The sequence below is a fragment of the Podarcis melisellensis genome (assembly GCF_964234715.1).
Source record: "Podarcis melisellensis genome assembly, chromosome: 1".
Lineage (NCBI taxonomy): Eukaryota > Metazoa > Chordata > Lepidosauria > Squamata > Lacertidae > Podarcis > Podarcis melisellensis.
Genome location: NC_138528.1, coordinates 14513963 through 14537602, shown reverse-complemented (window position 1 = coordinate 14537602; position 23640 = coordinate 14513963). Strand labels below are relative to the sequence as shown.

The 23640-nt window shown below is 45.5% G+C and overlaps 1 protein-coding gene across 2 annotated transcripts in view; it reads left to right on the top strand.

Annotated features, from left to right (window-relative positions):
• Positions 1 to 8053: 8053 nt before the first annotated feature.
• EXOC3L4 (exocyst complex component 3 like 4) overlaps positions 8054 to 23640 on the top strand; it is a 36056-nt gene continuing 20469 nt past the window's right edge. The window contains exons 1-6 of one of the 2 annotated variants that reach the window (XM_081910240.1): positions 8054 to 8306; positions 14931 to 15820; positions 15947 to 16192; positions 18843 to 19506; positions 20701 to 20818; positions 22111 to 22227. In XM_081910240.1, the coding sequence (XP_081766366.1) occupies positions 15160 to 15820; positions 15947 to 16192; positions 18843 to 19506; positions 20701 to 20818; positions 22111 to 22227 (1806 nt within the window). In that variant the 5' untranslated portion in view covers positions 8054 to 8306; positions 14931 to 15159. Of the gene's footprint in view, positions 8307 to 14930; positions 15821 to 15946; positions 16193 to 18842; positions 19507 to 20700; positions 20819 to 22107; positions 22228 to 23640 lie in introns of both variants that reach the window. The other variant, XM_081910239.1, reaches the window with a different exon arrangement.

The window sequence follows — 23640 nt, the reverse complement described above, 5'->3', positions numbered from 1 at the left end:
CGACGTCCTAAGAACATAAATGTAAAGGGACCCCTGACCTTTAGGTCCAGTCGAGGATGACTCTGGGGTTGCGGCGCTCATCTCGCTTTATTGGCCGAGGGAGCCGGCGAACCAGAGCAGCGCATGGAAACACTGTTTACCTTCCCACCAGAGTGGTGCCTATTTATCTACTTGCACTTTGATGTGCTTTCGAACTGCTAGGTTGGCAGGAGCTGGGACCGAACAACAGGAGCTCACCCAGTCGCAGGGATTCGAACCGCTGACCTTCTGATCGGCAAGCCCTAGACTCTGTGGTTTAGACCACAGTGCCACCCACGTCCCTAAGAACATAAACAAAGCCTATTCTGATAAGGGATGCCTCTCAGTCTACCATTTAGCACTTCCGAAGGAAATACATTTAGTCTGGCTTTGGTAAATAAACACCAATAGGTTGGTACAGACAGGTTATATGATATGAGGATATCTGAAAGTCGTACCCATATTGGATTCCTGCTGCTACTGGGCCACAGATTACATGGGATCGAGATCGCAGGTCGCTATGTGAGATGTCCCAAAGCCTTTGCCTCAGGGATTCAAGGGCTGTATCATAGCCCAGATGATACAAGAGGAATTGTGGCAGTCCAATCGACGTGGCTTTTCTGGCCATAGTTTACAGCCATGGGCTGATAAACTCCTTGTTGGTTAAATGTAGGAATAATCCTTTCCCCAGGCCAAATACTGAAATCTTGAGCCACTATCTCAGGGCAGCCCACCATGTTTGGTGGGGAGTGGGCATTCACCTATTTCCAAAAATAGAATTGAATTTGTGACACACTTTGGGACCTGTAATAGGGACCGAAAAAACTTTCCCTAGAACCCATCTAACTTAGGAAATGAACCATTGTACCAGACGTTTGAAGTGTAGAGAAGTTGGGAAACCGATTTTGCATTAAAGACCCTTATGGCTGATGGAACATACTGACCTCCCCTTGTAAAAAAAGAACAGGGCTGTAGTAAAGGATGCCTGAGATATAGCAGACAAAGTTCCCTGAAAATTAAAGAAAGGAAATTGAAAAATAAGAGTGGGAGGGAATTCTGAATAAATATTCTTTTTTCAAAAAGAATGCCAGGGGTCTTGTTGAGGGACAATGGACCATAGGAGGGGATCTGCTAACCAGCCTGGCAAACCCAATGCAAAGAAGGATGTGGGGATGTCCTGTTGAGTCGTGATCAGGGCTTGTGAGACTTCCTACTGCTCAAACCACTGTTAAGTCTGCTTTGATGTGCTGAAGCCAGGTTGCTACAGCCAAAGTGAGGGAATTCATTCCATTGTTGGAGCCTTCCATGATTTTAATTGGTTGGTGCTCAGGTTCAAACTGCTTTAATTCCGTGAGCCTCCTGGAATGCCTTTCTGCATAAAGACAAGGGTCTGAAAGCTCATGCTCAACTCTATCAAGTAAACGGCCTTGGCCCAGTATACCTGAAGGAGCATCTTCACCCCCATCGTTCTGCCGGACACTGAGGTCCAGCGCTGAGGGCCTTCTGGCAGTTCCCTCATTGCGAGAAGCAAAGCTACAAGGAACCAAGCAAAGGGCCTTCTCGGTAGTGGCGCCCGCACTGTGGAACACCCTCCCACCAAATGTCAAAGAGATAAACATCTACCTGACATTCAGAAGACATCTTAAGGCAGCCCTGTACAGGGAAGTTTTTAATGGGTGACATCTTAGTGTATTTTTGGTCTTTGTGGAAGCTGCCCAGAGTGGCTGGGAGACCCCAGCCAGTTGGGCGGGGTACAAATAAATTATTATTATTATTATTATTATTATTATTATTATTATTATTATTATTATTTAATGTTGGTCCAGCAAAAATATACAGCTTAGTCGTCTTCTTTCTTACTTCATGGATGGGGATGCTGACGGCGTTTCTGCCCAGGTGGGATGCTGCAAACGCACTCACTTTTCATGCACAGGCCTCAAGAATCCATTCAAAGAAAGACAAGAAACACAGCCCATATTTTGACTGGGTGGAAGGCAGGTCTGCACCTAGACATTTGCTAAGAAAATGAGCCAAGTGCACACTGGATTGCAGGGTAGACCCCTGGGTGGGCGGAAATGGTGTTTTTCTATTTGTTAAGTACAGTCATACCTCGGGTTGAAGTAGCTTCGGGATGAGTATTTTTGGGTTGCGCTCCACGGCGACCTGGAAGTAAAGGAGAATGTTACTTCCGGGTTTCAACGCTCGTGCATGCACAGATGCTCAAAATGATGTCACGCGCATGCACGGAAGCGCCGAATCGCGACCTGCGCACACGCAGATGCGAGTTGCGTTCTGCTCAGGATGCGAACAGGGCTGCGGAACGGATCCTGTTCACATCCAAAGCTACCACTGTACACAATCCTGTGCACCTTTGCTTTGAAGTAAAGTTCTGTTATGTCCAATGGGGCTGCTTCCTTCGTAAGAGTGGCAAGCTTACGATCTTAAACACGTTTTATGAAATACGAATTGACCGAATAAATGTGTGTTTTAAAAATGAAACACATTTATTAAATAAATGGTTTCATCTATACACACACACACACCTTTATTGCGCTCCGTAGACCCAAAATACACAGTACAGCAATAATATATATCAACAGTTATTGAGGTGTAAGATCAGCCTTGCTAGCCAACAGAGGAGCTTTAGCCTGTACATACTGATTTCTGATTTTTACTGCCTCTGAGAGGAATTTTTCTGCAGTCAGTGTAACAGTATCAAACTTATCCTCACGTTGCCCTTCCTGAGCCACTCTGTGAGGTGGGATCCCAGCCTCACAAAGTGAATTAAGGGTTGGCCCCTGAATAATAGCAATGTAAACAAGAGGTTTTTATGAATGAATGGAGTTCCTTTATAAGAAATAGAGAAGGTCAGGGTTAGGGATGGGAGGATCTGTCCATTCCTCTTCTTTCAGTTTCTCTCTCCTCCCTTCTTAAATTCAGTTCTCCATATTTCTGCAGCATATTTGTCAATGTAACAAAATCCCCATAAAAGAAGAATTTTGGGGGGGTGTGAATTTCTCCTAACAAGCACATTTTTTGCACAGAGTTTTAACTCCTGGGCACATTTTTGCCAAAGCAATTTCATAATTCCCATAGAAATCAAATTGCAATATTTCTGTAGGACTCAAATTGAAGTATTTCCATAGAATCGCAGAATTGTAACACACACACAAACGCAACAGCAACAACACTGCTCATTCCATTTACCGTTGCTAAAGAGTGTTTTTAAAAGTCGTGAGAGACCATTGTAGGAAGCCCACCAGCGCCCTCTAACATCTTGCAGGGGATTGTTTTAAAAGGGGGTTTGAAACGTGCCATATCTCAGCTGAGCTTTCAAATTCCAGATGAGAAACCACCAATGAGCACACTCACTTAGACCATGTCAGACAGCTGCACGTCCCCATTCTGACAGCTCCTTCTGGCCAATTTGTAAAAGCCCATTTGGGTAGCCATCGAGCTGTGGTATGAAATTGTAGCGGGGAGGGTGGATAGGTGTGAAGTTGCAGGCTCTCCGCTCTAACAAGTTTTGGAGAGCTTTCTGGTCATTACCACCTGCCTCTTCTGCTTGTCGTATTCACGCTGCAGCAGCCATTGACTTTGAAACACAAACCTGAGAGAACAAGAAGTCTCTGATTGTGTCTGGGCCGCAAAACAGAGATGCTGAGCAGTAGGGAAAACATAGAACTTTGCCGAATGCCTCCATAAGCGAACTCTGAGGATCAAACCATGCACAAAAGGTAGAATGCATTTTTCAAGACTTGTTGAGAGTGGAATTTCTTGGCAGATGGGAGGATTTATCTTGTCAGGCTACAAAACAAAACAAAAATATCAATATTTCCCTCTGTCAATGTGGCTACGTGTTCAAAAAGCCCAGGGAAATCGCAGATCACGCTAGCAGGTTTCACCAAGCGGATGATGGCAACTTAGCAAGGTTGATTTATTGGGACCAGTCAGCATATTGACTCCTATAAACGGGTGTGATACAGTCCAGTTGGTTGCCTGTTAATTGCCTGTCAACACCTTTGGACATTGAAAGAGAAGACCCTAACACACAAAAGAAAAGGTGTGAGATATTGGCCTCCTTAAAGAAAAAAAGAAAACGAGGGCCTTTGGGTGAAAGTCACACGGAGGACTGCATGTGATGATAACTGGTGCTTGATAGCTACTGGTTTGCCTTGGTCTGGGGTCAATATGGCACAACAAAGACAGGGAGCGAGAAAATATGGGTTAGAAATGAATTTGCTAGGTTGATCAGAGCCTGGAAAAAACTTTGCTTGTGGCAAAAAGGGAATGATGTGCCTAATTTGCCGTGAACACAAATAGCAATCTGATATTGCAATGCCCATTGTGATGGACTGGGTATCCAAAACCATAGTGAAAAGAGGAGGCAGAGGCATATCTAGCGGATGGTGAAACCGGTCCCCAGAGGGGTGCAAAAATCACCCCATAAATCCTTCTCTAGTTATCTGTGTAAGGTCTTGAATTTAGATCTCGGATCCGAGCTGTAGGAGAAATGGCAAGGCGGTATGAAGGGGGAGACTATGGAGTACGTGGCATATATGTTTGTGTGTCGTGCCACTGCTGTCGTGGCGAGATCAAACACGGGAGAAGCTTCCTGTCTTTCTGACACTGCGGCCCAAAGTGTGTTTTTTCTGGTGAGGGTGGGGGGTGCCAATACAGTTCCTAGCCAAGGCTGGAATGGACCCCAGGTTTGCCTCTGAAAAGAGAAGGCTAGATTCTGGCACTGAAAGCTACTGTTGACAATGGTAGGCTATGGGTCTTTCTGCAGCCAAACAGGAGTGCTCCATTATCACTGCATCTCTGTGACGCAAGCCTTATGTTATCAGCATCAGCAGTACATTTAGGTAATTTTAGATTCTGCCTCAACAGGAACAGGGAACTGAATCCAAGCAGGCAGACCAGATCCTTATCTCTCCTTCCTTATTCCATAGAAATGGTACACTGGGTAAATACCCAGAAGCCCTGGAATCCTGCACTGCTTGAAGATTGGGGTGGCATGCAACAATATTTACAAGCTGCCAATTCCTCCTCTCACCCACAGTAAACAAGTGATCTGGCATTGCTTATTTTTGTCTCAAATTTGTTTGTTTTTAGTACAGTGGTACGTTGGTTCTTGAACTCAATGCAGCATCATGGAATGGCAGTGATAGGGTTTTAAACACCATCTTCAACTCCTCGAAAGATTCCATCAACGCTGTCTCTGAAAAATTTGTATGCACCACTAGGGAAGACAGGCAAACTAATGTCAGCGCACTGGAAGGAACAAAGATCATGAGCATCGAAACAAGGATTCTTCAACATCAACTTCGTTGGACTGGTCATGTTGTTCGGATACCTGATTATCGTCTTCCAAAGCAATTCAACTCAAAAAATGGAAAATGTAATGCTGGTGGTCAACAAAAGAGGTTTAAAGAATCAAGGCAAATCTGAAAAAAGGAAGTATAAACACTGGCAACTGGGAAACACTGGCCTGCAATTGGAGAACAGCCTTTACCAAAGGTGTCATGGGCTCTGAAGAAGCACAAACTCAAGACAAAAGGAGAAATGAGATAAGAGGAAGGCACATTTGGCAAACCCTCTCCGTGATCAACTCCTGCTCAGAAACTACGTCCCCACTATGGAAGGATGTGCGGATCCAGAATTGGCCTCCAGTGTCACTTAGGGTCTCACGGTTAAGACCACATTCATGGAACACAATCTTACTTGGTTATGAGTGGTTGTGAAAGAAGAACGGTTTTTTGTTGTTGTTCCTGCTTTTTAGAAATGGCATTTAACTGCGTGACAGGTTATTAAAAACACTTGTTTTTAATATTTGAATAAAGTGCCTACCTGCGGAAGTCCTGCTAGTGGCACAGAAGGATAATGGTGAGCCAGTGGTGTTTGTGGAGGAATAAAGAAAGGTAATGCTTGGCTTGGTAAACTTGTGATGAAAATGTGAGATGGAAAAAGAAGCCATCTTACTGCTGAGAGTGAATCAGCATCTAGGATACACACACACACACACACACACACAAACCCACCCTCTTCAAAAATGAACTATTTGATCTGGATTCAGGCACAGTCTCTATGGAAACCCTGCAAGGCCATTTCTGAATAACAACATTTCTGGATGAGAGAGATGAACTTTGTAGCACCAGCTGAAAGAGGGAAGGAAGAGTAGAAGATGAGACAGAGGATGGAAAAAGATATGTGGTCAAACTGTAAGTTAACCTGCTGCAGTAACAAAGAAATATGAAAGGCACAGATATATTCACCTTCATAAGGGCAGTTAAAAGCAGATTGTAGCACATGGAATTGGATGTCTCTCATCTCCTATAGCATCCGCTGGCCCAACTGTACTATATTTATCTATGAGAATTTTACGACCCCGCACTACAGTCCCAAAAAAATTGCTCCCAGACCACCTTCCAAACTGCCCACCATCTAAAGAGACACGACACAAAAGGAAAATGAACCGGGAGGGAGAAGGAAATAAGCAAGCATGGGAGCATGTTCTTAGCTACAAGTTGTTCTTAAGACTCACTCACTGAGATGGAAATGTTTGAAGGGGTGAGGCAGTTCGATTGTGCCAGATTCTGCACCCTGAATCTCTCAAACAATATGCGAACGGTGGGGTCTACAGTTCCCAGGTGTCTTCAGAATGCTTGATTTTTATTTTTATTTTATTTTTTGTGATGTGGCATCCAGCAATACACTAGTAGTGCCTGATAGATTGGAAGCAAGGATTGGCACCTCAGCAGTCAAGAGTAGCTTTTGCCTTGCTAAAATGTGTTCTCAAACTCTGATACCGGCTCCCTCTTGTCTCTGTGGAAGGTAGAGAGAAGTGTGTGTTTGTGTGTGTGTGTACGTGTGTACAAAGGTGAAATTTCAATTAGTTGCTCCACCCTCTCTGATAAGAATTTCTCAGCCACTTCAGTAAATAACTTTTCCTAGCATTATCAGAGGACAATTAGTTTAAATCTGCAGCACAGATATGCCCTCATGTGCTACTCTCCTTCAATGGTGGAGAGAACAGCCTTTATTGGCTCCCAGTACGTTTCCGAGCACAGTTCAAAGTGTTGATGCTGACCTTTAAAGCCCTAAACGGCCTCAGTCCAGTATACCTGAAGGAGCGTCTCTACCCCCATCGTTCTGCCCGGACACTGAGGTCCAGCGCCGAGGGCCTTCTGGCGGTTCCCTCACTGTGAGAAGCCAAGTTACAGTGAACCAGGCAGAGGGCCTTCTCAGTAGTGCCACCCGCCCTGTGGAACGCCCTCCCACCAAATGTCAAAGAGAAGAACAACTACCAGACTTTTAGAAGACATCTGAAGGCAGGTCTCTTTAGAGAAGCTTTTCATGTTTAACAGACTACTGTATTTTAATACAGTGGTACCTCAGGTTACATACGCTTCAGGTTACAGACTTCGCTGACCCAGAAATAGTACCTCGGGTTAAGAACTTTGCTTCAGGATGAGAACAGAAATTGCACGGTGGCAGCAGGAGGCGCCATTAGCTAAAGTAGTGCTTCAGGTTAAGAACAGTTTCAGGTTAAGAACGGACCTCCGGAATGAATTAAGTACGTAACCTGAGGTACCACTGTACTTTGTTGGAAGCCGCCTAGAGTGGCTGGGGAAACCCAGCCAGATGGGCAGGGTATAAATTTATTATTGTTGTTGTTGTTTTTGAAAGCCAAGTCGTGAAGTGAGAGGAAGTGTGGCCTAGCAGTTAGAGTGTCAGACTAGGCCCTAGATCCCCACTCGCCCAGGAAGCTCCCTGGGTGCTGCCTCTCAGCCTAAGCTACCTCACAGGAGGGGAAACCCAGAAGGAAATAAGCCAAACGAGCATAATCTGCCATGTTTGGTTAACATTTCAGTGTGGATCTTAAATATACATATTTGCTGTATGGGTGCCAAGCCTTTCTGCAAACTCTGCTGTGTAAATCATTAATCAAGCAGAGGTGGAATTCCCCCAAACTGACCTTTGGAACTGTTCTCAGCTTGCCTATTCCATCTTGCAAACAGAAAGTAAAATAAAGGGTAACCGGAGTATTTTTCTTTTTTTACTTCCTTTTGCAGCACACACACAAAACCCAGCTTTGGTAGCGAACAGATTTTGGTTTTAGCCTAAAATACCCCCTCTTCCATCTCTGTTATGCTCTCCGTACAGGGTTCAGTCAAGTTTTGCAAAGCCAAAAGAAGATGAGATCACGCCCTGCCTCTGCGGAGAAGGTGTCTTGACAAGCGTTTGTCTGAGGAGAGTGCGAGAAATTGCAGACTTAAGAAAACCAGGTGAGTCATGAAGAGAACTGCATCTGGAGGACTGGAGGTCCCTTTTGGGTTCCCCATCATAGTCTGTGTGTTCTAGGTGGATATGAACCACCTCCCTCCTCCCCCAAGATATTTACAAGATTAAATGGGGGAGAAGGCATAATTTACGTTTTATCAGTAGAGGATAAGCAACCATCAACACGAAGGACACTTACCATAGATTCCGGCGTATAAGACAACTTTTAAACCCTGGAACAGAGGTTAAAAAGTCGGGGGTCGTCTTATACGCGCGGAGCGGAGCCCACCCCTCGCTGCTGCTGCAGCGGCTCCGAAGCAACAGCAGAGGCGGTGGGCAGCTGCCAATTTGGGGGGTCGTCTAATACGCCCATTAAAGGGACGCAGGTGGGGCTGTGGGTTAAACCACAGAGCCTAAGACTTGCCAATCAGAAGGTCGGCGGTTCGAATCCCTGTGACGGGGTGAGCTCCCGTTGCTCGGTCCCTGCTCCTGCCAACCTAGCAGTTCGAAAGCATGTCAAAGTGCAAGTAGATAAATAGGTACCACTCCTGCAGGAAGGTAAATGGTGTTTCTGTGTGCTGCTCTGGTTTGCCACAAGTGGCTTAGTCATGCTGGCCACATGACCCGGAAGCTGTACGCCGGCTCCCTCGGCCAATAAAGCGAGATGAGCACCACAACCCCAGAGTCGGCCACGACTGGACCTAATGGTCAGGGGTCCCTTTAGTAATACGCCCAGTCACCTACTACACAGGAATCTACGGTAAATATTTGGTCTGTTTTAAATGAATTGTTAATAGTGCTATGTAGTAAGTGTTATGTAGTAATCTGTGCCAGCCCTGCTGTTAGGCACCGTGATACAACTGCCTCGGGTGGCAGGTGGTGGTGGGTAGCAACAGCTACACCTGATCTGTTCCTCTTGAGCTCTTCCAGCCTCTCTTCAGACAGCAAGATTTCTTGGGCCGTTTCAGCAATGTTGTCATTTTTGATATGGCTGTTGTTTTGGGACTGTTTATATTCTCTGTACCACTTTGAACCCGAGTGCATTTGTGGGAAGTGTGGTTTGTTAAGTATGCTGGGAATTGTAGTTCTTTGTGGGATAAACCACAGTTCCCGGGATTCTTTGGGGGAGGGGGGAGGTTTAAAAGTACTGCAGCAGAAGTCTGTGACTGCAACCAAAGGGGTTTGTATGCAAACCTACTATATGGATCCCATTTTTATGGTTTATAATAGCCACATGGAGTTAGCGCAAATGCAATGCTCTCTATCCCTTTACACAATGCTATTTTTATAGAAAAAGAGGTGCCGGAACTGACCATGAACACCTCCTTTGTTCTATTAGAATGGCAACAATGGCACCCACGTGAAAGGTACCAGAACTGAGTTCCTCTGAGTTCCAGCTGGAAAAATGCCCTGCCTTTACACTGATTAAAGGTCTGGGAGTCAGCTGTTGGATTATGGTGTCCTCTAATCCTTCCAACGAGGGACGCAGGTGGCGCTGTGGGTTAAAGCCTCAGCGCCTAGGACTTGCCGATTGAAAGGTTGGCGGTTCGAATCCCTGCGGCGGGGTGCGCTCCCGCTGCTCGGTCCCAGCGCCTGCCAACCTAGCAGTTCGAAAGCATCTCCGGGTGCAAGTAGATAAATAGGGACCGCTTACTAGCGGGAAGGTAAACGGCGTTTCCGTGTGCGGCTCTGGCTCGCCAGAGCAGCGATGTCACGCTGGCCATGTGACCCGGAAGTGTCTTCGGACAGCGCTGGCCCCTGGCCTCTTAAGTGAGATGGGCGCACAACCCCAGAGTCTGTCAAGACTGGCCCGTACGGGCAGGGGTACCTTTACCTTTACCTTTAATCCTTCCAGCCTCCCACTTCCGCACACAAACTCTCCATGCTGGGCTTTGCTATGGTTGTGTATCCCATGGGCGTGGAAAACCAGAGTTCATGCTAGCCAGGGCATTCGATGGAAGAAAAAATAAAATAAAAGCACAGGGATTTGTGTTTATGCCATACATATTTAGAACATGGGCTCACTTGGTGCACAACGGCCCTCATTCTGCCTGGAGAGAATGAAAGCACCTGATGGATAATCACACGTGGTCTAGATTAGAACATGGGGAGGAGGGATAGCAACATAGGAAACTGCTTATACTGAGCCAGAGCATTGGTCCATCTAACTCAATACTGTGGACACTGACTGGCAGCAGCTCTCCAGGCTTCCAGGCCTTACCTGGGAATTCCAAAGATGGAAGCTTTCCCCCCACAAAGCATATAATGCTTGACAGCTAGGGTGTGTGTGTCTTTTTCTGTGTGTGATGGGCTCTCCTACCTTCCCCAAACACCACTCCTATTAAATTGGGAATAGAAACTGAAGTGGAGGTGGGTTCCCACAAGGCAAGACACATTGCTAACGTCAAGAACCTTTATTGAACTAACAGAACTGGACAACAGGGGCAAAGCAACTGCTTCTATGCATTTCTGAAGGCGTGGGCCACACCCACTCCCAACGTGATTGGCTGTCTAAACTTCCAAGCTGCGAATCGTGACTCAAGAGTTTAAGGGCCAATGGTAGAGGCCCAAATCCTGAAATGTTCTGTGATTGGCTATCGTGTATCTAATCAGAACACAGGGGCTCAGAATCCTTAGTCCAGTCTCAAGACAAACACAGAGCACTGAATGCATAACAGAAACCATATTGGTCCACTCTGCTGTTTCTTCCACCTCCATAGTTATTCAAATCCCTTTCTTTCAACTGAAAGAAAGAGCTGTAATTTTCTCCTAGTGTCTTTCTCTCTATTTTGTAACTTGTATTGCTGTTTCCTTTGCCTGCCGTGGTTCCTGGGCTTTAGCAGCTATTTGACCAGAAAAAATTGGTGGCAAAGCCCTCCCAGGCAACGACAAGGGGCAGCGATGGGTGGAAAGCTCAACCTGTGCTATTTCTGCCTGTCACACCACTCACTGAAAGGACGGGTCTAGTGTGGGAGGGGGCCGGGGAGCTGCCGTTCTATGATGCCATAGAAGTCGGAAAAGTAGGGTGCCGGTAGGACAGCTTGATGCTGTCCTTTCGTTAATATTAAATAAATCATTAGCTGTACTTTTTCTTCCCCGCTCCACCTCCTGAAATTCCTTCCGCAACGCATTATTAAAAGCACAGGAGCTACATTTCCCCCTTTACACTTGGCCGGCCTACCGAACACGGCGTTACAAAAACGGATTGCACATTTCAAAACCACAGAGCAGTAACCATGGCGATCGACGTATTTCTGATTTCAGAAAACTTAAGCTATCAAAGGCCCCTTTTAACCGAGGCAGAGTGTGCAAATGAGGATTCGCCTTACAGGTCAGAAACAAGTACTGAATCGACTCCAGAGATCAGGCCAATAAGCGGCGCAGTGAAAAATCAATCCCTGGACTTACCTTGACCTGCTTGAGATCCGTGGAGGTTTTCCATCTTCAGCTTCACTCAACAGATTGACAGAGGAAGGGAGCCCTATTATAGTGTGGAGATTGAATGTCATCTTTTTAGTAGGTCAGGGACATGCCTGGATGTAGCATTGAACACATCTGGCCGGTGGCGGAGTAGCAAAATTCGAAGTGTGGGAGCTCATCATTATAGCCCTTATAACCAGACCTGCAAGGAGACAGTTGGGTTGATTGATTGTTGTTAGGGATGGGGGTTGGAAATTCAATTAAGTTGGCTCTTTAAATGCAAACCTGTCCAATTCACATTTTTCAAAATGATGTGCCAGCAGCCAGGCTTCAAAATGTGCACTTCTCCAAATTTGGAAATGCAGTTCTCCAGCCAAGTAATGTGTCAAAAAAATGCATGTATTAGGGTAAAACGTGCAGAAATATGCAAGTATTTGTGAAAATCATAGAAAACTGCACTATATTGGGGGGAAACTGGTTTGCAAAAATGTGTGCATTGGGCGAAATCACATACAAAAATTAGATTTCTTAGGATAAATTCACACAAAAAATGCTGCTGAATTTTCACAGCAAGATTTCCAAAGAAATGTGGGGAGCCGTAATTTAAGATTAGAAAAATGAGAACTTGAGAAAGCCCAAAGTGACAGATCTGACCATCCCTAGTTGCTGCAAAATGTCCAACAGCAACGGGAGGAAACTGTCAATGTGTTTTATGAATGATCTCAGACAGACAGGATGGGATTTATACATGCAGACTTTGTCCAGGGCTTTGAGAATGTCATGGTCTTAGCCTGGGACCAGACAATGTGGCTTATGGGTGGTGTGTAGGCAGGGCCAGAATAAGACCTTTAGGGGCCCTAAGCACTTAAAAGATTTGGGTGCCCCCATTAGGGCTGCTATACATTCAGAGTTTCCCAGACATAGCCTGGATTCGTCCATCAAAAACCCAGCTGCATGGCAGCCCATACTGGAAGTACAGATTTTTTGGTGATTTTCCTAAAAAGAAAAGAGAAGCTCAACAACTTTGCCCAAAAAAGCTTGTGTCCGGATTTTCACTTTTTGAAATATGGCAACCCTAGTCCCCATATTTATCTAATTCAATATATAAACTGTAAAATCACACACACACACACACACACCCCGAAATGAAACGAAACCTACAGTAAGATGGGAAATAATGCTTATTTTTGTATTTATATTTTAGGGTGGAAATTCCCCTACTTTTTCTAATTGCAAAGCCTTGGATCAGGTCCTCAAAACTAATATTACATAACACATCTGCTTCTAGAGTTAGCAGAGATAAGGCATGCCTTGTTGCATAGTTGTTCTGTTGGGATTTTTAATGTACTTCAGCGGAGAAAATGAATGCTCGGCTGAGCAATTTGTTTTGTTTTTTTTTCAAATTTTTTATTGCGTTTCTTTTCATAATTTTATGCATTCCAAACGGTACAGAAAAAAGAAATACAAGAAACAAATTTTCGGCTGAGCAATTTGTGACCATTAGTGTTAAAAATCCGGCAACGGAATGTTTCTGTGGTGCCCCCCCCCTTTTACTTGATGCATGTGTTTATTTCACTTAATGGTTAATTCAATCCTGCATATGGGTGCTTAAATCGCTTCTGGAATGAAAGGGGCAAGGTGGGTGTGCAACAGCGGCCTCTGCAATTGGCTGGCAGTATGACTGTACAGTGGTACCTCGGATTAAGTACTTAATTCTTTCCGGAGGTCCGTACTTAACCTGAAACTGTTCTTAACCTGAAGCATCACTTTAGCTAATGGGGCCTCCTGCTGCCGCCGCACCACCAGAACATGATTTCTGTTCTCATCCTGAAGCAAAGTTCTTAACCTGAAGCACTATTTCTGGGTTAGCGGAGTCTGTAACCTGAAGCGTATGTAACCTGAATCGTATGTAACCCGAGGTACCACTGTATATGCTTCATGGGGGGGGGGGATGTGTCATGTGAGATGTTTCAGCTTCTCCCCAGCCATCTTCTGCCCCTCATTGCCCCACCGTCTCTCATCCAGCCTCAGTCCTTGGAAACAATCGCCCAACCCAAACTTTTTCTCTGTGCTTGCAGAGGCCTCTTTGCATCTAATCTGGAACTGTTTTTCACTCTAGCAGTCAGCTAGACACCACCCTCCAAACTGGTTTTTACAATTTTTATGGTCAGGCAATGATACTACAGTCAGACCTCGGGTTGAGTGTGCTTCATGTTGAGCGCATTCGGGTTGTGCTCCGTGGCAACCTGGAAGTAACGGAGCACATTACGTCCGGGTTTCGCCGCTCACGCATGCACAGACGCTCAAAATGACATCACGCGCATGCACAGAAGCGGCAAAACACAATCCGTGCAGACGCACTATTGCATATTACATTCCATTCAGAATGTGAACGGGGCTCTGGAACAGATCCTGTTCGCATCCCGAGGTACCACTGTATTACATTGTGCTGGGCTCGGGGGTAACCCGTGGAACACAGTCAAGAACCAGTGCAGAATCCGAAGGTTCCACTGGGAGTCACTCCGACAGGGCCAAGGCAGGAAACCAGGCAAGGACAGATACAGGATCTCAGGTAGGATCTAGCATACAGCGATGTTGCTCCCACAACCTAGGGCAGGGTCCGACAGCCTTTTATCTTTGTTGGGGTAGTGGCTGGTCTTGATCCCCTGGCGACTCACCTCCCTGTCTCGCCCAAAGGCGAACATTCCTCCTGCGAGTACTCAGGTCTCTCCTTCTCTCAGACCTGAGTCTCTGAAGCTCGGGAGGTGTCGGTGGGTGAGTAAACCCAGGAGCTGCCTCAGCCTCCCCTGACCAAACCGGTAGTGAAGCAGCTGTAAGTGATGGCCCAGCTGGAGGCAACGAGGTAATCCCTGCATCTGGAGCCAAGGCAGGCTCAGGCCCCTAACTCGGCCCAGCTGGTGCTTATTGTTGCAGGGGAACCTGTGCAGACTGGGACTCTTCAGGATCAGACTGCATACTTGGTTCAGATGATGCCTGAGGCAAAGGATCTGGTGCAGACTGAGTCTCCTCTGGTTCCGAGTCCGAGCCCGAGTCCCAGGCCATCACACCCATATGTAAAGCTGGCCTTACTGATAGTGGATGTCTACTGCACATGTCAGCAATAGTTGTTTCCTGCCTTCCACTTCTGTAACATACTGATTAACTTTCCTGCTTTGTTTCCCTGCCCTGCCCCCCCCCGCCTCCCACAGTAAAAAAGAGAGAGAGAGAAGTAAGGGAGACGAGTGGGGAAATGGAGTTCCAGCGTCTCCAGAAAAATGCACAGCGAGTGAAATCAGCAGTTGTCTTCCCAAAGATTCTCCGCCCTTGAGTCAGCAAGGAGAAAACGAGCCCAAAAACTTCATCAGGGGTATCAGAGAAGTGCTGAGCTTCAGGGGAAACGCATCAAAATTGGCCAGAGAGAACCTGGCTGAAGCTAAAATGGATGGAGATAAAACAGAAATAAGCGGGAGGAATGGGAAACTGGAGGTGTCATCACAGCCGGAGTCTCCAAGGAAAAGTGCAGAGAGTGAAGGTGCACACTGTCCTCCCGAAGACTGTCCATCCTTGCATAAAAAAGGAGAAAACGAGTCAAAAAGCTTCATCAGGGGTATCAGAGAAACACTGAGCTCCAGGAAAAGAAAGTCTCAAAGTCTCAAAGAGAAATTAAGTGACACTAACACGGATGGACATAGAACAGAAACAAGAGAGACTGATGGGGAAATGGAGCCGACAGCAGAACCAAAGTCTCCTGCAAAATGCACGGAAGAGGCATCGAAATCTGCCGAAGAGAACTCTACTGAAGTCAACATGGGTGAAGATAAGGCAGAAATAAGGGAGGCAGGTGGGGAAATGGAGCTGCCATCAGAGCCAAGATCTCTGCCAAAACATACGGAGGGGAGTGAAGATGGCAAGCGCCTTCCCAAAGAAAAGGAGCCCCAAAACATCAATAAGATAATAAGAATGAGCTTGAGGAAAGGTAGATCAAAATCTCTCAAAGAGAAATCGGTTGAACCTAAACTGGATGAAACTAAAACAGAAATAAGGGAGAAGGAAAAGGAGGAGCAAATGGAACCTTCAGCGAACTACACAGAAGGAGAAGGTGACAATTTGTTGTTGTCAATTGTTTTGAATGTTGTTTTTAATGCTGTAACCTGCCTTGGGACCCTAGGGTGAAGGGTGGGAAATCAATCAATCAAGCAATCAATCAATCATTGTTTTCCCAAAGGTTATCCGCACCTGAGTCATCAAGGAGAAGACGAGCCAAAGGAATTCAAACCAATTCGGAGTTTGAGCCTGATGGGAAATGCATCAAAATGTGTCACAGAGCAATCGGCTGAAGAAGCAGACTCCTCCAGGTCCAGCAAGCGTTTTTCATTCTTAAAGAAAAAAAAGACCACCCTTCCGAAGGAGAGTAAGGAGCCTGAAGAAGAAGAAGAAGAAGAAGACCATGTTCAGAACGAACCACTATCTGGTAAGAAATTGAAGATGCCATTGCTTGATGTTGTTTTTCTGGGTTGTTCTGGATGGCAAGGCTTGAAAACAGGTGTATAGTTCTTTCAGCCTATCACAATACAGGGCATATTTACTATACCAAATCAAATATTGAAACTGAGTTGAGTGCTGGTGCCTTCCTTGTAAATTCGGTCAATGACATTTATCAGGTACCCCTACTGAATGAGACTCAATGGGTGTCCATCAGAAGCAGGGACTTTTGGGTGGTGGTGCCATCCTGACCACTGGCTGTGTTGTTTCACGGATCTCAGGGCCCTGTACCATTCGGCCCCCTTTACTTTTTGTTCACATATCAACCTAGGGAGGATGGTTAGATCTGAAAGATACTGCTCTGAGAGCTCAGAGTCAGCTTTCTGGATGAGCAGGGAACTGAACCCAGGTGTCCCTCAGCTATTATAATTTGTGGGAACGACAATTAGGAGATTTGCTTTCTTGCTTATAAGTGCCTCTTGGACGCTGCTTTTGCTTGCTTTCAGTTTTGCGTGAGTCTCTTTTTATCTGCCGGAATGTGCTCAGTGCTTGTTTCAACTTTGCCTTGAAAGGAAAATTGGTAAATTAATTGGGGTCAGACACTTTTTCGAAATCTAATCTTCAGCGCCTGCCAGAGCCCAAACTCTCTGCCTGTCAGCGGTATTTTGGTACAAGTTGTTACTAGCAAGCTGCCTTCGCTCACATCACACACAGAGGCACTAAGCAAATCATTTCTGTGCATGTGAACTACACAACCGCAAAGTGCAGCGCAGGTATTTAACTGGGCCATGATGGGAGCAGTCTCTCATTACACTGCACAGTTTTATCTATCTCCATCATGTCCTTTCTTAGTCATCTTTTTCTGAACACAAAAGCTTTCAGTACAGGGGTGAACAACCCCAGGCCTGGGGGACAAATCCAGCCCTCTGGCCTGCTCCATCTGTCCATGGGACTCTCCTCAGGCCACATACCCACTCCAGCCCTCCTTCGCACTCCCCTTAAGAGTTTCTGTCTCTCTGGAATGTGCTCTTGAACTCTGATAATGACTCTAGCAGGGAACTAAATAGTACAGTCGCCTCCCTTGCATCCTCATTGTGAGCTTTCCGTCTTGCTGTGACTGTCAGTTTGCATTTCTTAGTGCAGAAAGTATTGATCTTTTCTATTCTACTTAATTCAAGAGGGTTCTGGAAGCTTCTCTGTGTGAAAGAAACGAGCAGAAGGTTCATGATGTTTGGGTTATTCCTGCAGAGAAGCTGAATATACCGGCAGCTGACTTAAACTGTTATCTCTTCAGCAAGGCCAGAAGGAGCCTGAGTTTCACATTTTGTGTTTCTATCTCTTTTCCGTCTGGTGTGGTGTTCTGTATGTAGTGTTAAGGTTTAGACTTATTATAAGTTATATAATAATAATATAATAATAATTTATTATTTGTACCCCGCCCATCTGGTTGGGTTTCCCCAGCCACCCTGGGCGGCTTCCAACAAAGATGAAAGATACACTAAAATGTCACATATTAAAAACTTCCCTGAACAGAGCTGCCTTCAGATGTCTTCTGAATGTCAGGTAGATGTTTATCGCTTTGACATCTGATGGGAGGGCATTCCACAGGGCTGGTGCCACTACCGAGAAGGCCCTCTGCCTGGTTCCCTGTAACTTGGCCTCTCGCAGTGAGGGAACCGCCAGAAGGCCCTCGGAGCTGGACCTCAGTGTCCGGGCAGAATGATGGGGGAGGAGACGCTCCTTCAGATATACTGGACCGAGGCCGTTTAGGGCTTTAAAGGTCAGCACCAACACTTTGAATTGTGCTCGGAAACGTACTGGGAGCCAATGTAGGTCTTTCAAGACCGGTGTTATATGGTCTCGGCGGCCGCTCCCAGTCACCAGTCTAGCTGCCGCATTCTGGATTAGTTGTAGTTTCCGGGTCACCTTCAAAGGTAGCCCCACGTAGAGCGCATTGCAGTAGTCCAAGCGGGAGATAACCAGAGCATGCACCACTCTGGTGAGACAGTCTGCAGGCAGATAGGGTCTCAGCCTACGTACCAGACGGAGCTGGTACACAGCTGCCCTGGATACAGATTTGACCTGTGCCTCCATGGACAGCTGTGAGTCCAAAATGACTCCCAGGCTGCGCACCTGGTCATTCAGGGGCACAGTTACCCCATTCAGGACCAGGGAGTCCTCCACACCTGCCCGCCTCCTGTCCCCCCAAAACAGTACTTCTGTCTTGTCAGGATTCAACCTCATTCTGTTACCCGCCATCCATCCTCCAACCGCTTCCAGACACTCACACAGGACCTTCACCGCCTTCACTGGTTCTGATTTAAAAGAGAAGTAGAGCTGGGTATCATCTGCATACTGATGTTATTTTAAGTTTAAGTTAAGTCTGTCTTAACTGGATTTCTTATGGGCAGTGCCAATCCTGAATGTACTGCATTTGTGACCATTATGTTCATTTGCTTTCAGTAGCAGTAAAGCTCTGCTGGATGAAATATTAATTGCCTCTGGTCTATTTTTTGGGAATCCTGCAATGTGGTCACAGTTTCCCCACCACTGCCCCAGAGGAACTATTCCAAATTATTTCTGAAGAGGAAAACATGCAATAGATGTGGCTTGCTCTCACGCTCCATTTCTCTCTTTAGTTATGCAGATAAATGAACTTATTAAAAACGGGAAACTTCTAGAATCCTTCAAAAACATCGAGGGTTTAGAAAGGGAGCTTCTGGCTGAAATAGATGCCAAGAAATATGAAGACAACCCCAAGGAATGCATTGTGAAGGCCAAGGACATTGACTTGCTCTACGACTTGGTTTCTAAGGCCATCCAGCGCATCGTGGAGGAAACCCTGGAGCTTCCCAGGGTGGATGCAAAGGCTTTAAACACTCTTGTGACTCTGATTGCAGAGGAAGAAAAAGCCCATGCTGGGGCTACAAGCATCGCTGCCCCATCCGAGGCTGTGACCAACCTTGGGTTATCCAGGAACTGGAGGCAGCTTTGGGAAGACACTGTCAAGCGAAGTGTGGAAATCAGGGTCTCAAAAGTGCCTGTGCCACTGAAGGAGGACAACACCTCTTGGCTGTCGATACACTTAGGATATCTCAAAGAAGTCGTAAGAACAGATTTGTTGACAATCAAACACTGGGTACACAAATGCTATCCACCAGACTACAGTGTGGGCGATGCATACCTGAAGGCTTTCCACAAAGCCCTCTCTTTGCATTTACAAAGCATCCTGGAAGAAGATGAGAGCCTGGGATGCAATCAATTCTATGCAGTACTCAACTGGGTCACTAATGTATACCGCAGGTAGGTTTCCCATTAATCACATGATGATTAGGAAAAGGTAAAGGACCCCTGGATAGTTAAGTCGCAGATATTGTTTGGTCCATGTCACAAGCTATAGGTGCTGCAGTGTTCAGTAAAAAAGGTAAAGGTAAAGGACCCCTGGACAGTTAAGTCCAGTCAAAGGCAGCAATAGGGTTGTGGAGCTCATCTCGCTTTCAGACAGAGGGAGCCGATGTTTGTCCACAGACAGCTTTCCGAGTCATGTGGCCACCATGTCTATACAACGTCTGGCGCTACGAGACACTGTGACAGAAACCAGAGTGCATGGAAATGCCGTTTACCTTCCCGTCACAGCAGTAGCTATTTATCTACTTTCACTGGCGTGCTTTCGAACTGCTAGGTTGGCAGGAGCTGGGACAGAGCAATGGGAGCTCACCCTGTCGTGGGGATTCAAACTGCTGAGCTTCCAACTGGCAAGCCCAAGAGGCTCAGTGGTTTAGACCACAGCGCCACCCATGTCCATGTGATTTCCATGTGATCAAGATGCAGCAGAATTGTACCGCTGACCCCTCCCACGTGCTTGTATGGATTCCTCCAGCCTCCCCTTCATATTTTTGTTACCCTGGAATCCAGTAATTACTAGGACACCATTGGAGGCTACAGAGTCACTGAATAATGAAATGAACCTGGTTCCTGGCTCTAGGTCTGATGCTGGTAATCTGCTTTGTGCATCTCTACATTTTGTAAAGTTTAAAATTAAAAAAAAAATACAAAACACTGTATGCTACAAAAAAGTGCACACGAAAAGCATGCAAAATTATTATTATTATTATTATTATTATTATTATTATTATTATTATTATTATTATTGTATACTGCCCTTCCAAAGATCCCAGGATAGTTCACAACAGAAAAATACAAAATGAGAATACAGAATGCATAATAAAACAAAAACAAACCAATAACCCTTCTCCGACAAAAACATTTTAAAAGCCATAGATTTTTAAAACGTGTATGTTAGTAAAAATAACACACCAAAATGAATTAGATTAGGGACCACCCCTGCTGCTGCCCTCCTTTCCTTTAAAGTGATGGGAGGGAAAGACTTTGCCAAGACCAGTAAGGTATTTTCTGTAAGCCAGATTCTGTCCACAGGCTTCTGGACGAAGGTCCCAGATGTAGAAACATCATGGAATGCTGTTTTTGTTTTTGTAGTGAAAATCTCTTAGGATGCCCAGATCTTAAACCAGAAATAAAAACTGAAGCTCTGCCGGATTTGTTAACTTCAGAAGATTTAGACAAACTGAAGAGCAACTACGTTAACTCTGTCCAGGTAACATCTCAATTTCCTTGTATAAATCAAAGGAGAGGGTGGGGAAGTTTGCATCACTGATTGAATCCTTTGAAATCAAACACGTGCTGCTTTTATTCCAGACTGTAGCATTCAATGCCCCAACTTCCTTTGGAATGAAGTGATCGCCTTAGAAAATGCATTTATGAATGGGACCCAAAGGCCCCTTAAACTTCCACAGGAGCAATGCATTATTTGTTGAATGGAGATTCCTTGTCTACTTCCTGGTTTACATATGGGGATGGGGGTGGGGGAAATTCGATTCAATTATCATTTAAAGGCAAACCTATCCAGTGCTCAGGGATGCAGGTGGCACTGTGGGTTCAACCACAGAGCCTAGGGCTTGCAGATCAGAAGGTCAGCGGTTCGAATCCCCACAACGGGGTGAGCTCCCATTGTTCGGTCCCAGCTCCTGCCAACCTAGCTGTTCGAAAGCACGTCAAAGTGCAAGTAGATAAATAGGTACCACTCCGGTGGGAAGGTAAACAGCATTTCCGTGCACTGCTCTGATTTGCCAGAAGCGGCTTAGTCATGCTGGCCACATGACCCAGAAGCTGTACACCGGCTCCCTCGGCCAGTAAAGTGAGATGAGCACCGCAACCCCAGAGTCGGTCACGACTGGACCTAATGGTCAGGGGTCCCTTTACCTTTACCTTTAACAGACCCTAGGCCACAACAAAGGCATGCAGTAGGGCATAATCTCCAACATTTCTCCGATGAAAATAGGGATGCAAGGAGCATTGAGAAGTGAGTGTGAGCTCTTTTCATCAAAGCCCCATGACGGGTTCATTTAGTGTGCAGGTTTGACTAATGTACACATTCTTGGAAGCAATTTCTCCTAATATAATGAAACTTTTGTACGTTATTTTTACTTTACCCTAATAATATGTATTTTATACACATTACTTGCTTGGAGAACTGCATTGCTAAATTCAGCAAATTCTCAAGGATGGCTGTGTTTTGCGGTTCAACATATTGTTTGCAAAAGGGAAGATTTGAATGGTTTGTCTTTAAATGCGGACTGAATTGAATTTTCACCCACCCACCCATACTTAGCAGTGGGCCACACTGTTTTGCAAAGCAGTTTGTCTGCCCTTGCTAATTTTTCTCAAGCAGCAGAACTTGACTAGCTTCCAAAGCATCTTTTGGACCCATTTTGAAAACTATTTTTGCTGGAGAGCTACAGGGAACTGGGATGCGTGTGCATAAAAGAAGTGTTTGCATATATGATTATGTTGAGCTGTGTTGTTCCCCTTTATCTAAATATTTAGCAGGAAACCAAGAACTGCTTGGAGAATATTTTGATGCTGGAGACCAAGGAAAAGTGGAAAGGACAGCCAGATGAGCAGAAAAACCCATACGATTCGTCGCTGTCCTACGATATTCAAACGGTATTTGCTAAGATTGTTCATAGCACATGCAAGTTGTTTGATTCCAGGGAAATTGAAATATTACCTTCTGGTATGTAGGTGTCGCCTACTGTGCTAATTTATGTTAGTCACGTCCTCGGAGAATGTTTTAGCAAAATGTAGTTTTATTACAATTTTTAACACTGCCACCCCTCGCTTCCTAGCTACAAATTAAACCTGCTGTCAATTGTGTCACAGACATAATAGGCAACTGGTTTTTAGAGTCTTTTTAGAAGGAAGGAAAGAGAAAGGAGGAGGGAGAAATTGGGGGTGAGGTGTGTGACCACAGCAGAATGACAACCTCCCACATTTAAAGAGAGAGAGAGAGAAATAAAAGCCCCTGCTAGATTTAGGGATTGGGAGATCAATGAAGCCAGGGGGAACTCATATTTTTGCAATTTGCAACGGGCTGAGTCATTTCAGTTAAATAAAATGCAAAAGAAATAATTGTTATGTACTGAAGTTCTCACCCTGGGCCAGCAGGGGGATACTGTAGATAGTTATGCAAATGGAGGATCGAAAAGTGACGTTCAGTGATCGGATAGTTTTAGAAAATGGCAACAGTTACAGTTGTTCTGGAGCTCTATATAAGCAGGCTGACTGAGCCCCTCAGCTTAGTTCTGTTCTGACATCTGAATAAAGAAGAGCTGTTTGAAGAATCGCTGTGTCGTCTGCTATGTTTGCCCACAACTTAACAATAATAAACCCATATTGGGAGAAAATAAAAATTAAGGTGAGGTGTTTTGGAGGCAGGGCTTTTTGTTCTGCTGTCATTACGAACGTTTCATGGGATTATTATATGTTTTCAATAATCAAAAAGTATATGGATTAGCAGAAGTGTTGGGAATTTTGTAAGGGGTTGCAGCAGTTGCCTTTCTGTCCTGTTTGCTGGCTTCCCTGAGGATCGGCTTTGACCACCTTACCGAAATAGGAAGTTGGATGCAGCGGACCTGCCATAAGGCACGTCTTATGATGTTAGTCTAACAGGCTTCCTTAGCCCTCCAGATGTTTTGAGACTACAATTCCCATCATCCCTGACCACTGGTCCTCCTAGCTAGGGATCATGGGAGTTGTAGGCCAAAAACATCTGGAGGGCCGAGGTTGAGGAAGCCTGATGTTAGTTAAGGCATGGCCAACCCTCAGAAATCACAATAACACAGCCCTGCTGGTAGGGACGGGGTGGAAATGTGATTCCATTTGCATTTAAAGGCAACCCTGCTTAATTCACACTAATGAGATTCTTCAGAAATTGCACTTCTCAAAAGCTACACCCCCCCCCCACTTTTTTAAACCTTTCCCTGACCATTTGCCTACGAAAAAACAATGAGGTGTTTTGTTGCCCCAGTCGGTTAAAATTCTGGCAAATAGATTTCCCTTGCCTCACCCAGGTCCTTT